This window comes from Pteronotus mesoamericanus, unplaced genomic scaffold, assembly GCF_021234165.1.
Source record: "Pteronotus mesoamericanus isolate MK-2021 breed Mesoamerican mustached bat unplaced genomic scaffold, CSHL_Meso_final scaffold_705, whole genome shotgun sequence".
Taxonomy (NCBI): Eukaryota; Metazoa; Chordata; class Mammalia; order Chiroptera; family Mormoopidae; genus Pteronotus; species Pteronotus mesoamericanus.
The window spans coordinates 13,257,658-13,272,572 of record NW_026555326.1 but is presented as its reverse complement, the minus strand read 5'-3'; the positions used below and the strand labels follow the sequence as shown (position 1 = coordinate 13,272,572).

At 54.8% G+C, this 14,915-nt stretch overlaps 1 protein-coding gene across 1 annotated transcript; it reads right to left on the bottom strand.

Moving 5' to 3' along the window:
* Positions 1-263: 263 nt before the first annotated feature.
* On the bottom strand, positions 264-5,083 carry CRABP2 (cellular retinoic acid binding protein 2). The gene is made up of 4 exons (XM_054562916.1): positions 4,875-5,083; positions 1,350-1,528; positions 1,020-1,136; positions 264-558 (listed from the first exon to the last, which is right to left on the bottom strand). Exons 1-4 carry the CDS (start codon positions 4,942-4,944, stop codon positions 508-510), a joined length of 417 nt encoding a protein of 138 aa, XP_054418891.1. The 5' UTR covers positions 4,945-5,083; the 3' UTR covers positions 264-507.
* Between the last annotated feature and the right edge of the window lie 9,832 nt (positions 5,084-14,915).

The following is a 14,915-nucleotide window of genomic DNA, read 5'->3' as shown; positions in this document are numbered from 1 at the left end:
GTGGGGAGAAGAGTGAAGGGAAGGTCCGTAACTTACACGCCTGCTGCTGAAACCTCAGCTCCCACACTTACACTAATCTATCTCCTTTCCAATGAGCCAGGGACAGATTATATTTTTTAAAACATTTTAATAACATTAACCAATAAATACTCCACATTGTATAGGCTATAGGGACAAAGAAGAAGACAGGGCCAGTCTTTCCCTCTCAGGCCCTGGTCCCCTCACAGAAAGAGAGACTGTTCTAGGCTGGTTTGGGGCTGGGACTGCCAATTTGGGGGGTGGGAGGAGCGATTCTGGACCGGGCGATCTGGGCTTTTGCAATCCGTCCTCCTTGTTGGTATGGGGGAGGAGGGGCCAAAAAAAGAGAACCCTTGCAGGAGACCTCCCAGCGCCCTGGGGAAATGCCATGGGTGGAAGGGAGAGCTAGCCAGGAAGGAGTGGATGAGGGACGGCCCACGGGGCAGTGAAGCAGGAGCACGGGCCGGGCTGCGGATGGGCTTGAGCCTCTCACTCTCGGACGTAGACTCTGGTGCACACAACGTCGTCTGCCGTCATGGTCTGGAAGGAGGGTATAAGTCATTGTTAGCCTGGGAGGCTCCTGGGAGGAGGAGGGTTGAAAAAAAGGAACTCTGCTTTGTCTCTAGGCCCAAACCTACTTCTTGGTTCAAGACCAACAGTCAGGGGCTGGTCCCAAAATGCCTGGGTATCCTGGGAGGAAGGATGGCAACAGAGCTCAAGGGGTCCACCCTACATCCTCGTCTCCGAGCCAGGGAGATCCCCTGGAGAACTGTGGGACCTCTGAGTTTCATGTCTGTTGCTCCACCCAGAAGGGACACCATTTCTCTTTTGCACAAGGACATTGTGTCAGACAGGAACAGCTCAGTCACACCCCAGCAGCCCCTTCAAGAGCAGGGAGACCAATCACGGTTGTCCTTAAACTCCCTGCACTTTGGAGTATCCCAGAAAATCCCCTGAGGTAGCAGTGGGCTTGCTCTTAGCTGGAAGGAGACAGGACTTACCAGAATCAGCTCCCCATCATTGGTCAGTTCTCTGGTCCAGGAGGTCTTAGGACCCTCTCCCTTCAAAAGCCTCTGCTCACAGACCATTTTATTCTCACTTTCCCATTTCACCAGACTCTGCAAGACAGAGGTGGCCAAGTAAGCTGGGTCCACAGCAGGCACAACGCAGGGAGAGGAAAAGGGGATGTACCCCTTCTACCCACCAGCACTCCCTGGGGACTGTTGCTATTAGAAAAAGAGAAAGGAACCCAGGGAAAGACTAGAAAATGGTGTGTTGAGAGGCAGGGGAATAGAAGGCATGGCTCTGAGGGACTCCTTCCTGGCACTCACCTTACAGGGTCTCCCATCCACAGTCTGCTCCTCAAACTCTTCTCCGATCTTGAAGTTAATCTCTGTGGTGCGCACGGTGGTAGAGGTTTTGATGTAGAAAGTGTCTCCCTCCTGTTTGATCTCCACTGCTGGCTTGGATGCAGCAGCCACAGCAATCTTCCTCAGCATCACATTCACCCCTGCAGAGAGAGGAGAGAGGCTCACGTTTCAGGGTGCTCGGGGCACCTGTGTTACACCCTCCCCATGAGACAGCTGGAGCAGTCTGCCTAGTTTCCAAGAAAGTACGCTGAAGGAGAGGGCAGGTAATGGATGGTGGGGTTTAGGGAGGAGGGGCAGAGAGGCAGTGCCCTGCCGTTAAGGATCCTTCTCCTCACTGCCACCCCACCTGGATGAGTCAGCAGTCCTGGATCACTCCCCAGAATCTCAGCTCTTTGCTCTAGGAATTCTCAGGGACAGTTTTCCCCATTCTCCTCACCCAACAGGCATCCTGCTATGAGTTCACCATGGCGCCATCCACCCCACTTTTGGCCTTGTATCTGCCCTACCTGAGACCCTTGGCCAGAGCGGGCTCATTAGAGCCACTGTGTCTTCTCTACCCAAGTGCAGGGCCGACCCTCCCAGCTCAGGCCTCGCCATCTGTGTTCTGGAAATAGGGACCCCTTCCCTCCCTCTGCTATCGACCTCTGTCTGGCGCTAGGGAGGCCTTCATTTGCCCGATCTCTGTCCCTCCCGCAAATAAGAGCAGGATTCTCAGCAGGGAAAGTGGCTGCCGGCAGCCTGGGGAAGCCAGGGGCTCTGGAATAAGATCCGTTAGGCCCTGATTTCTACCTGGTTCGGCCTCCCTTGCAGGCAGGGTGACCTTAGGCAAATGGCGTAACTTCTCTGAGCCTCAGGTTCCTCGGTTGTAAAATGGAGACCAATAGCTCCTTCCAAAGCCTAGTAAATGGGGTGAGGAGTGTTTAGGACCTAACACACAGTGCCATGGCACACCTTTGAGTTTTCAGGCAACAGTAGCTGGTCTTACTGTTGCTGTTATTTTCATTGACAAAAGGAAGGCAAAGAAAAAGTCAGAGCTGGGGCTCAGACACTCTCTGCATCAGACTCCTGCTCACTTGCCCTCCTGGAAGGCTCCCATGCCATTCGCCCTTCAAGAGACCAAAAGGGACACTGCCCTCCCCTACCTTGATATGTTCCTGAGCCCAGGATCACCCCCTGCCCTTCTGGAGCTAAGATCTTCTCATGTAGAGTCCCTGTGCCTGGCCCCCGTATCCTTTCCCAGACTGGAACCCTTCCCTCTGCTCCCCAATTATTAAGAAGGGTGTGGGGGGAAGCCCGGAGAGAGCAACCCTCTGACAGGGAGACAAGCAGGCAGGGAGGCACCTCTGGCCAGGGCCCCGGTCTAAGCTTCACACCACTTTGCCTGGCCTGGCCATCTGCCCTGAACTGGAGCAGAATCCCTCAGAGGAGCAATTAGTGGGGATGAGGGGCCAAGTTGGGCGGGGCCAAGTGAGCAGGATTTCCCTACCCTTGATCTAGCCCAAACTCCCTGGCCCTCCTCCAGGGCTCTGAGAGAAATAAACCCTTTTTCCCCTTGGCACCACAGCAGACCCACTCTGGTCCAGAAAGAGGGAGAGGGAAGGAGCGAGCCCTGTTCTTCAGGAGCCTCAGGAACCTGGTTCTTGTCTGCTGATCTCAGGTCCAGGGAGGAATGAGTGAGGTTCCAGGTCCAATTGACTTGGTGGAGGAGGAGGCTACTTCACTGTGCAAAGAGACTACTTCTTGGAGAGAGACTACTTCACTCCGTTGCTACTTGGGAAGTCCACCATGCTATCTAACATCAATCTTTCCTGTTATAGGAGCAGAACCTGCTACATGCCATGGCATCGTACTGCATGGGTCAGTTACCCTCCAAATGCCTGAGCATCCCTCACCAGGAGAGGGAGCCTTGACTGGGGCAAAGGAGGGTGAGAAGAAGGGACTGCGGTTCCCACAGGCACAAGGCTGCTGGGTTCAGATGAGACACCCTTCCAGCCGGCCTCTGCTGCCCGAGGAGCTGGGTCCAGGCTCAGCCAACCTTGGCTCACTCAGGGCTGTGTTAATGGGTCTGTTTTCAATCTGTCCCCCAGCAGGACTGGAGGAGGGCACGTGGCTCAGAGAGACCCTGCAGGGAGGACAAACAGATGAAGACAGGCAGACAACAAGGCTGGCCTTTGGATCTTATTCTCCAGCTGGGGCTTGGGTGTGATGTGTGCATTAGGCCACTGCCTCATCCACTGGGGAGAGGGGCCAAATCCAGAGAAGATGGGGGAGGGGACCACATCTAGGTTTACTGAAGGAACTTTTCTATCTTTTCAGTCTTTAATTTCAGCAAGGAGAGGAGAACAAGGAAGACTGAAGTGACTCTAAGCACTGTGGTTAGTAAAAGGCGAAAGATTTATACGATCTGAAGAGAAACCAGAGTATAAGCACTGTGGTTAGAATGCAAGAAAAACTAACAGCAAGGAGTGATAGAAATCCCTGCTTTCCCCCATAGTATTCCAGACTCTTCCTAAGTCCAGATTCACTCCTACAGCTCCATGCCCCACACAAGGTGACCCTCCCCACCCAGCCCTACTGGGTTCTCTTGGTTCAGTCCAGAAATGGATGGCTCCAGGGCTCCCAGGTCACTTCCCAACTGCTAAGCTAACCTCCATCTCTTCCCAGAGCCCTCTCTCCAGCCATTTCTGGGCTTTCGCCCCTTCCTCAGAAAGAGGGCACACAGGAGCTGGGGAAGGCCATCTGGGTGGGCACAGCCTCCTTCCCCTTTAACCACACACCCAGCTGGGCTGCAGGGTGTCTCCAGGGAGGAGGAGAAAACTCAGATTTTCAGAAAGGGGGTGCGCGGATCATACACGAAGCCTTTTGTTGAAATTGAAGAAAGTGATAATTATACACAGCAATTTTAGGATTCCAGAGTTTCTCACTGTAGAAAAATATTTGTCTCACAGTTGGGGGTCGGGGTGGGGAGCAGAGTGGGAAGTGCTAAAGGGAAAAGGAAGGAGGATCAAGGGGACGCTGAGGTGGGGATCACCTGGTGGGTGGAGAGCAGCGCAGAAAGGTTATGAACGTGCACTGGGGACGGGAGTTACCAGTGGGGACAAGGGAGGAGGCTGGAATGTCTCAAAGGATCTCGGTGGGGTAGGGACCCAGGCTCCCTGCCTGAGTGGGGGGTTTGCAGCTTCTGAACTGCAGAGACCCCCCCCCCTTCCCACCCCAAGAGATACCAACCTCGTGCTTCTGGTTTCTACTTGATTCACAGGCTGAGTCACAGCAGGAGCTGGCATCAGTGGGCTCCCCGCCAGAGAAAGCAGGATTTAGGTGTCCCGGCCTAGCGACCCGAGACCCAGGTGTACGGCCCCTTTTCTTGGGGATGCAGACGCCCAGCCTCCCACTCACTGATTCCGGACCCCCTCCCCTTTCTTTTCCTACCCTCCACCAAGCAGTCCGGCGCCCTCTCCTCTGGAGGGCGCTTGAAAGTCTCCTCACCCAGCACTTTGAGCAAATCCTCGAAGTTTTCCGATCGGATGATCTTCCAGTTGCCAGAGAAGTTGGGCATGGTGGCGGCGCTGGTGGCAGTCCCCTTAGATCTTCCTGCTGGAGCACTGAACGCTGAGTCCTTTTGTCGAAAGATATGTGGGCGCCGCCTTCGCCTGATCGTCAGACGCAGAAAGCAGGACACGTCCCAGGACAACTCCGAAGCTGGCCTGGGCGCCCGCGCGGACAGATTTTATACCCGGTACGGGCCCGCCCCTGCCCGAGAACTAGGCGGCCCCTTCTCTCGCCCCGCCTCCCACCCCACCTGGGGGGCCCTGAGCCCTAGTCCTGCATTACCAACACCATCCCCAGGCACCCCCCCCCCCCAGCCCGTCCCCCGCCTCTGGCTCTAGCGTCGTGGGCGGGACCGGAGTTTTCTTGGGACCTAGATAGCTTGCCCCGCGCCAAAGGTTGGATGGGGAGGCGGACGGAGAGCGAGCACTAGGGTTGAGCTCTCAGTTGAGAAGCGGGCGCCAGACCCGGGGCGCAGATGCTCGGGTCTTAGGTCCTGCAGGCCGAGCCCCAGGGTCATGTCTTAACGGTTCCCCACCTCTCCCCAACTCCTTGGTGACAGTCAATAGCGACATCATCAGCGAGTGAGTCCCTGCTCACGCACCGCACCGGAGCTGGGGAAGAGAATGGAGACCGAGCTCCGGCTCCACTGAAACCTGAACTGGATCCACCTTGACCACTTCGAACTTTAATTGGCTAGGAGCCCCGTGTTCCGGGCCAGGCACTTAAGTGGGGCAAGGGCGCCCCCTGCTGGAGCAACTCAAAGGGACTGGGAGGGGGCAGCACCCCACTCCGATACCCCCTGGGGTGTCGGGCTCGGATAGAACCTGGGGACTTCAGACGTTGGCCCAGGGAGACTCCTTCCTGTTAAAGTACAGGGCGGGCATCGAAGGGTTAAGCAGGAGACCCCGGAGCGAGACTGGGGAGGGCAGAGGTCACAGCCAATCACTTGACACGAGCTCTTTATTAAGGCGCTTTCCCGGCTGCTCACTCGGCTCCGCCGATCCCCGAGAGGACCGCTGTAGGCGGCAGGAGGGGAGGCGGGGACCGTGCGGAGCCCTCGCCTCGCGCTGCTCCCAGATAGGAGGGAGACTGTGTGCCCGGGGAAGGGGGCGGAGCAGGGTCTCAGGTGTCACCTTTCTCAGCCGTAAAATGTGAGGAAGGATCGGCCGCCCCTCAGCTAGTGGCTTTGAAGTGGGAGATCAAAGCAGGGGGCAGGGAACGGCTTCCCGCAGAGACCCCTGCGGTGAGGTTGGGGGGTGGGGGAGGATAGGAAAGCAGAAATGGAGCCCTGGCTGGGAGCCTCGGAAACGGGCTGAGGACCCGAGTCCCCCCACAGCAGAGAAGTGGAGCGGGGTGGGATCGGTTGGATGAGTGGGCTGAGCAGTCCGGCCGTGTCCTGCGCGGAGGGACGCTGCAGTTCAGGCGCCCTCGGTGAATCCGCGCGCAGGGCCCAGCTGCTCATACGTCCCCCACCCCCGCCACCCTTCCAGGACTGCCCTCCCAGTTCCTTCCGAGGCGGGACGAAAAACCCCACATCTGGTCCCAGCCCTGGTCCTTCCCTGCCAGCGTGGCCACGGGTGGAGCAGAGGACAGGCTCCGAGGTTCCGAGCTCTGGCCCTTAGAGCCCTGTACCGGTCTAAAGAGTTGGGAGCCTTAGCTGGGCCCAGAGCCAAAGGACAGGATTTACCAAAGCTGCGCTGGAGAGGTCGAGACTCTGATGTAAGGAGGGGAATCTCTGAATGATGAATGTGTCGAAAAACAAAGCATCTAGGGTAACTCTGGAGGTCAGACTGTAAAAAGACCTTTTTAAAGTAATTCGTATTGATTTTTTTTTTTTTTTTTTAAAGATAGAGGAAGGGAGAGAGAGAAACATCAATTTGTTGTTCCACTTAGTTAGGCGTTCACTGGTTGCTTCTAGTATGTGCCCCAACCGGTGATGGAACTGGAGACCTTGCCCTATCAGGACAATGCTCTAACCAGCGGAGATACCCTGCCAGGGCCCAGAAAGGGCTTTTGGAAGGGGCCCCACCGAAGAGTAACCACTAAACTGTCAGATTTGAAGAAGCGAGCTGTATGCCAAAGCCTGGTTTTAGGGGTCCAGGTTTTATGTGGAGAAGCTTATTTGGGGGTGGGGAGGGTTGGGTTTCTGGAAGCAAGAGGGAGGCATGTCTAGGAGCTCTCTGAGGAAGGACAGATAAAAGCAGGGGTGGTAGCAGGAAGGGGGTGTTCCCGGGGGACCTTTAGGGCCTGAGGCTGCAGACTCTGCCTGTGCTCCTCCCCCACCCACTGTCTCCGGCAGTGCTGTAGGTACAGGGAGAAGGATTAGGCTCCGACAGTGAAATCCCGGCTCCCAGCCAAAGGGAGGGAACGTGGGGAAACCAGACTCCCACTGCCCCTCCTCCTCCCTCACGGCCCCCTACTTCCTCCACCCAAGTCTCCCCTCCACTCCAGCCCTCTTGAGTCCCCAGCCAGAAGAGTCCAGTCTCCTGCTCAATAGGCCACCTACTGCAGAGAGAAGGGACAGGGCAGGTCCTTGCCCCCACAAGCCTGGTGACTGAGGGTGTTAAAACCTCAACCAGAACATGGTCACCAGGATGAGGGAGGCTAGACCCACAGGAACACAAAGGAGGAGACATGGTCTGGCTGAGGATACTGGGGAGGCTGGACAGGAGCTCCCTGGGGTGGGACAGGGGGGCCTGGGCCACCTCCCCTCCCTTTACCCCTCCCTTTACTTCCTCACTCCCCTCACTGACTAGCTGGCCAGATTTTCCAAAAAGACAGAAGTAAGACAAAGGGAAGTCAGGCTGGGGAGGGGAATTTTTTCCAGATGTGTTTGTGGTTTGGCAGCTCTGGGCCTGAGCTTCAGCCCCAGCACCCCGACCGTGGCTGAGGGAGGTGGTCCCAGGGTCTGGAGGAGGATGCTGAGCAGCTAGGCTGGAAGCCTCAGCCTCCTGCAGCCCTGTTAACCCGTTGGAAAGTGCAGGGGTGGGGGTGGGGTGGGCGGAGCTTAGGGATGAAGCTGGAGTAGGGAGCCTGATGAGAAGGCTGGGGGTGGGAGGGGTGTGGAGGGGAAAGAGGACTAACAGAGGAGAATGAGACAATGGGCTAACCTAAGAGCGAGAGGCAGGGGTTAGGGCCCTGGAACCCGGCAATGGGGAGGAGCTTAGACAGCATCAGTTGCTCAGTCACAAACAACTGGCTTTAATTTTCTGCTGGGATCAATAAGGAGAGGGAATTTCCCAGTGTCGCCGTCTTTTAATTGTGACCAAGTCTACGGCAGATCTCCTGGGGCAACCCATTCCCCCTTTCTAGGGGCCTTGGTCATACCCCTCTCTTGGGGCGCCCCCAGGAATTTGGAGACTCAAGTGGGGGAGGGTGCAAAGTTGGCAAGAAAAGCTGGGGGAGCAGAGGCAGGATGGGGGTGGGGTAAGGAGGAAGCAGGCTGGAGAGTTAGGAAAGGAGAGGTTGTTCCCACTGCAGTGTGGCGAAGAGGAGAGTGGCCGGTTTACAGCAGAAGGAATGGAGATGAGCAGGCGTCTGGGTGGCCGGGGGAGTGTGAGTGAGAGCGCTGTTTGCGCCACTGACAAGTCTGGGCCTCGGGAAAAGGAGATGCGCCCGCCCCCTTCCACCAGTCCCTTGAGGCTGAGTCGGGGGAAGAATGGGAAGAGTGGGAGAGTCCTGTACCCCTCACACTCACCCCCAACTGGGGGCCAAGGAGAAGCTCTGGCCAAATTCAGCACTTGTGGAAGGGCCTCGCCCTGAGCAGTGTTATTGCATCTGCTGGGTCAGAGAGTCTGTTGGCTGGGAATCATGGAGAAATGAAACCCAGGTCGGGGTGGACCCTGGGTCTCTGACACTCCCTAGAGGAGCAACAAAAAAGGCAAGACATGGACAGAGGGTGGGAAGTCTGAGAGTGGAAGAAAGGATTTGGGAGTGGCTGGACCAGCACAGCTATGTCTCCTGGCCTCCCTGAGCCCTCAGTTTTCCACTTAGTGCAGAGTGTGGACTAGGGCGCATCCTGCCTCTTTGTCTGGTCTGATCCTCCACGTTCCATTCCCGCCTCCCTGGATTCAGGGGCCCAGCCCTTTTTAAATCTGGTAAGGCCTGACTCTGATTCTCCCAAATAAAATTGCAGCAGGGTGGATGGGAGTTAGACCAAAAGTAGCTTCCGGCAAGCTGAAGTGCAAGCTGAGAGGCGGGGCCAGAGAGCCAGTAAAAGGCTACACCTTTCCCAGAAAGCTTTTGGAGCTGGGAGAGACCCTGAGAACTAAGGAAGGTATGGTCAGCCGGACTCAAACGTCACCTGACAGTGACGTCTGGGGCGAGCTCCAGGCCCTGGCCAAGGGAGGCAGGTGTGCCCCGATAGGATCAGGACCATGGCGGGGTGGGGGATGCTGCAGTACGGTTAGACCAGGAATGGACTGCAAAGCACCCAGGCAGCCAGGCGGCTCCTCTGTTGTTTTTGGCTCTGCTGCCTGGTTCCCAACTCCTGCTGCCAATGCTCTCCTCTGGGCTGGGCCCAGGCGCTGAGCAGGCAGGCTGAGCCAATGGAGGGACCAGGGAGACGGAGGAGGTGGGGATGCACTGGCTGAGGACATGTCTGGACTAATTCTCTGTCCCCTGAAAGAAGGCCCTGGCTCTGCTGCCTCTTTGGGGTGGGGGAATAGTGTACGGGTCGTCATTGGAGAGCCTGGAGACTCTGAACAGGTGCCGGCAGTTGCCACACCGATCTTATTCTCTGACCCTGGGTTTTTTGCTTCTCTGATCCTGTCCTGGCTCTACCACCCAGACTGATGCTTCTTGTCAGTTGGGCATGAGGGGGTGGGTGCAGTTATCTCTTTGCCCACTCAGGCCTCTGATCAATTTCCTCTCCTACAACAGTGAAAGACACCAACTCAAATCCCACCAAACCTCCCTGCTTCTCAGAAAAACTCCAGGGAGAGGTGGGGATCCGGAGTCTCTGGGACTGCAGGGGGGAGTTGCCAACATCTAAAGCTGGACAGACCTGGGCCTGAGCCTGGCCAGCTGTGGCTCCTTCTCCCATCCAGGGCAACACTGCTGGATAAAGAAGTTAGTCAGCAACACGAACTGTAGTTAAACTCCTCTAGGCTTTTATGATCCAGTAACTAGGGCCAGATCCCTCTGCCACTCCCACTCCCTGCCCTGCACTGGCCCTTTAACCCCTGGCAGCCCAGGGCAGAAGGGAGAAGACTGTAGCTGTAACAAGTTTGGCGGGCTGGACACCTGGGGACAGTGGCGAACTGCCTGCAGGCCAGCCTCAACCTTTGCTGCTGTTGCCCAGGGCACTAGGTCTGGGAAGCCCATGCCTTCTCCCAGATGCCTCCTCCCCTGCTCTCTGAGGCTGGGGAGTGGAAGAAGAGCCTGGGGCCCAGGAAACCCCTCTCCTCAATTGAGATAAACTGGAGTTTCTGGATAAATCAGCAGGGCTGCAGAATGGGTGGGGGCTATGTACCTCTTCTAGCCTGAACTGGGCCAGATAACCAGACTCTTGGACTGAAGAGGAAAGGGGCAGGGGAAAGGGGAGAAAGGCAAATTCCCATGCACTGAGAGAGTCCCAGGTCTGAGCTTTGAGATCTGGATAGGGACAGAAAGAGGGGAATGGACTCACTGTTGGTGGGGGGTGACCTGGGTAAGTAGGGCTGATGGGTCAACCTGAGTGAGGAGTCAGGCAGCCTGGGGAGAACTCCTCTGCGAGGCTCTTGAGTGCTTTTCTTTCCCTCTTCCCTCCAGCTCCCAAATGCAGCTACTGCCTCCAGACACAGTAGTTGGCCTCCAACCTGGCTCTCAGGGGCCTATAGAAACCAGCTGTGCTAGCAGCTCCAGGAGGAGGTTGGAGCCCTAGGAGTCAGGTAACGAGGACCAGCTTCCCCAACCTCAGGGCCCTTCCTGATGCAGACCAAGCCCAGGCCCAGGTCCTTGTGGCCAACGGGCCAACGACTCCCTAGAGACAGAATCAGAGGTGCAGGGAGATTCGAGCAAAGTAAGGGAGGTCCCAGGAACCCGGATTCTTGGTCCCTGCCCCCACCTTCCCATCATGAGTGGACAGAGAATTAAGAAGGGGCACGAGCTCAGAGTCTGGCCCCTCAGCCAGGCTAGGGCCTTGTCCTTCCAGTGACCCTACCACCATTACCCCTCCTTATAGTAGACTGGAGAGATGGGTGGCAGGGGAGGCCCCAGCCTGACCTGGCCCTATTAGCATTCCCCAGGCAGACTGAACAAAATGGGAAAAAGATGTGTGAGGGGGAAGCTCCGATTTCCTTTCCCCTGCAGGCACCAGCTCTGGAAAATGTTAGCTGTCAAAGACAGACTGAACAGTCTCCCCATCTCCCACTGCCTGATACCGCCTACCCCACTCCACCTATCAGGGTCCCTCGGCCTGCCTGGATGCCAGAGAACACCGGGCTGGCCCCTGTGAATCTCAGTCAGCCAGACTGAGCAGGCACACCGCCCTGAGCAGCCCCCGCCTCCCTGACCAATGTCTCCTCCATCAGTCTGGGGGTCACATCCAGGCAGGGGTTTTGGCACCTGGGAATCTGCAGGGACATGTCCCTGGGGGATCAAAGGAGACAGCAGCTCCTGGATTTCACAGCTGCCAACCTCCTGGCCATGGTTGCATGCCTCCTAAATCCCCAAGCTCTGGGACTGTCAGCCACAGGTTTCCAGGTGATCTGGACTTTTGGTTAGTTTTCCCATTGAACTCACAGTAAGCATCTAGAGAGGGAACCATTCTGAGACCAGGACACATGGGGTGGGCCCTTCTCACTGTCTATGGACACTGTGGTCTCTGTGGGCCTAGTCTGCTCATATAAGCTCCCTGACCCCTTAGTGCCAGGCTTCCAGGAGACCCAGGGAGTTGACTCCAAAACTGGGAGGAGTCAGTTCTTGCCTTGAAGTGGAAAGTGTGCAGGAGTAGGGTATGGGGGCATAGCCTCTGAGGGAGCTTTCAGAACACTCTTTCCTTTCCCTAGCTGGGGCCCCTTTGCTCCTACCCCAGCTCCACCTCCCCCCGTTCAGGAAAGCTTCCCAGATCTTCCCACTCTGCCAGCCCATCCTCAAGTCTCAAGCTGCCAGTCGGGATTATCTGCCTCTGCCTTCATGTGGGTCCTGGGTGTGGGCCCCAGCTCCCAGAGCAAGGGCTCCTGCCTTCTTCCTCCTTAGGTTATGGTTTGGATTTCTCTCATGGATTCTTTCCAAAGAAGTGACCAAACAGGATTCCACGGGGTAGAAGGGAATGAATGGCTGGCCTTTTGGAAATTGCCGCTGGCTGAGGGATGCCAGACAGGTTAGGTTCGTGGTGCTGCTGTGCACTGGGACAGAGGGGTCTGGGCCCAGGTGCAGGGCCCAACCCTCCGTGCCCAGGCCTGGGGCAGGAGGGGCGGGACTGAGCCCACACTGTGCAAGAGCTTTCCTTGTGCTGCCTTAGGTCTGTCTGATTCTAAAGCTTTGCTTTTAAACACTTTAGAACGGAATTTGGTTGAGCCTAGAAGAAAATTAAGGTGTGCTTGTTTTTCCATGCCAAATTCTTAAAAATACCTTCTCCCTCCACCTCTCCTCCTACCCCTGCCTCTCTCAAAATCCTATGCATTAGGATTTTGAAAGCATAAAGCTGATGGTGTCCCTAAATAAGGCTAGAAGCCATACACATTAAAAGAAAGAAAGATAGAAAAAAGCAAAAAAGAAAGAGTGAGAGAGAAAGAAAGAGGGAGGGAGGGAGGGAGGGAGGGAGGGAGGAAGAAAGAAGGCCAGTACAATTGAGTGATGGGAGGGCAGCGAGGACACCAGAACAAAGGCTAGGAATCCACAAAGGCCAGGAGCTGGGGGACAGGGAGGACTGCAGGGTGAGAGACTTGGCTCACCATACCCGATCCCTTAGTGGTACCATTTGTCACTTATCCATTTAGTCACACCTGAAAAAGATCATGCATCAACTGTCTGCCTAGAGTCTGTAGCAAACCTCCGCCCCTGAGCACAGGTGGGTCCTCCGCTTCTGAGGGCACATTCACTCCTTGAGCACTCTTTGGGGAGCCAGTGTGTTCAGTTCAGGGACTCGGTCGGGAGTTGAAAGACCAAATATATTGGCCTTGATTTAAACATTTGTTTGGGATCAACCACATCAAAGATCATCTGTGTGTGTAAAATTATTCTGCCACCAATTAGGCCACTTACCACCTCCACTGTCTCAGCCTGTCATCTCTTGCCTAGGTTAGAGCAAAGGCCTCCTCATTGGTTCTCTGTTCCCATTCTCCCCCCTCCCGCCCCCCACAGCAGCCAGGGGGAGTTCTTTAAATGTATCAGTTCACACCACTCCTCTGCTCAAAACCCTGCTCCCTGTTTCTTGCAGATATAAGCCCAAGTCCTTACAATGGCCTATAAGGCTCTATGTTATCTGCCTGTATCTCCCCCTGCTCACTGATTCCCCCTAATAAAGCTTTCCCCTTGCTTACTCTGCTTCTGGCCTCCTTGCTTGTTGCTCCTTGAATACACCAAGCATACTCTTACCTCAGGGCCTTTGTACCCCTCACTTTCTCTGAGATTTCTTTCCTCAGATTTTTACATGACTCGCTTCCTCACTTCTTTCAGGTCTCTGCTCAAATGCCACCTCCTCAGGGAAGTTTTCCTTAAACAGCTCATCTAAAATATATATTTTTAAAAGCCCTGGCCGGGGCCTGGTAGCTCAGTTGGTTAGAGAGTTGTCCTGATACACCAAGGTTGTGGGTTCGATCCCTGCTCAGGGAACATACAAGAATGAACCAATGAATTCATAAATAAGTGAAACAAACTGTTGTTTCTCTCTCTCCCCACCTCTTCCTCTCTTTTTCTCTCTCTCTAAATCATAAAAAAAAATAAAAAGAAATAAAATCTTTCTTTTTAAATTTATTGATTTGAGAGAGAAGGGGGGAGGGGGAAAGAGAGAGAAACATTAATTTGTTGTTCCATTTATTTATGCCTTCACTCGCTGATTCTTGTATGTGCCCTGACCAGGGACAGAACCCACAACCTTGGCTTATCGAGACAACGCTATAACAAACGTAGCTCTCTGGCCAGGGTTAAAATCTTTTGTATACATATCTCTGCCTAATCCCCTTACTTTTCTTCATACCACTTACTACCCCACAAAGGAAGAGAGTCCCTGTAGACATCACTGGCCTAAAACAGTGTCTGGCATGTGGCTGGGGCTCCATAAGTATTTCTTAAGGAAATCAATAAAGTATGAGTGAACAATGTCAGTCAAAATCAATGACTATGAAAGAAATATTTGATTGTTTCTTTCATTAGTTCCTTTGTTCTTGATTTAATTGTTTACTTAGCTGTCTTTGCTAGGTACATGAAAGAGGCACTCTGATAAAACTCAAATCTCCAGACGAGAAGTGAGACATGAGAGTGAAACAGCCCTGGCTGAGGCCACAGCCATTCTCTGAGAGAGCTCAGAGCTCTTCATACTTCACTGAGTGCGGGTGTCTCCTAAGATTCTGATCTTGACCTTTTGCTTTTCTTTATATGCCTTCCCATATAAAGGCCTCGTCCCACTGCTACACTGTCGGATCTAAGGCTTAATTTGCAGCTCCAGATCTCTGCCGCTCTGCTAATTTCTCATCTGGTATCCCCAGCTGCTGGTTGACATCTCCATTTGCCTATCTTCAGGCAGCTTAAAGTTCCCCAGTCAATACCCAATTCATCTTCCTCGAAAACCTGCTCTTTGCCCTGACTGGTGTGGCTCAGTTGGTTGGGTGTCATCCCACAAAGCAAATGGTCACCCATTTGATTCCAGGTCAAGGCACATGCCTGGGTTGTGGGTTTGGTCCTCTCTTGGGGCATGTGTGAGAGGTAACCCGTTGATCAAGTTTCTCACACATCGATGTTTCTCTCGCTTTCTCCCTCCCTCCCTCCCTCTCTAAAAATATATACATACATACATAAAATTAAAAACCCCTGCTCTTCTGCCTACCATATTCTCTA

Bases quoted from the DNA above. Each gene is read 5' to 3' on its own strand.
- CRABP2 (XM_054562916.1), bottom strand. From the start codon at position 4,944: ATGCCCAACTTCTCTGGCAACTGGAAGATCATCCGATCGGAAAACTTC. The intron at 1,529-4,874 runs GTGAGGAGACTT...CTCTCTCTGCAG, and splicing joins GGATTTGCTCAAAGTGCTGG to GGGTGAATGTGATGCTGAGG. The intron at 1,137-1,349 runs GTGAGTGCCAGG...TCTGTCTTGCAG, and splicing joins TGGATGGGAGACCCTGTAAG to AGTCTGGTGAAATGGGAAAG.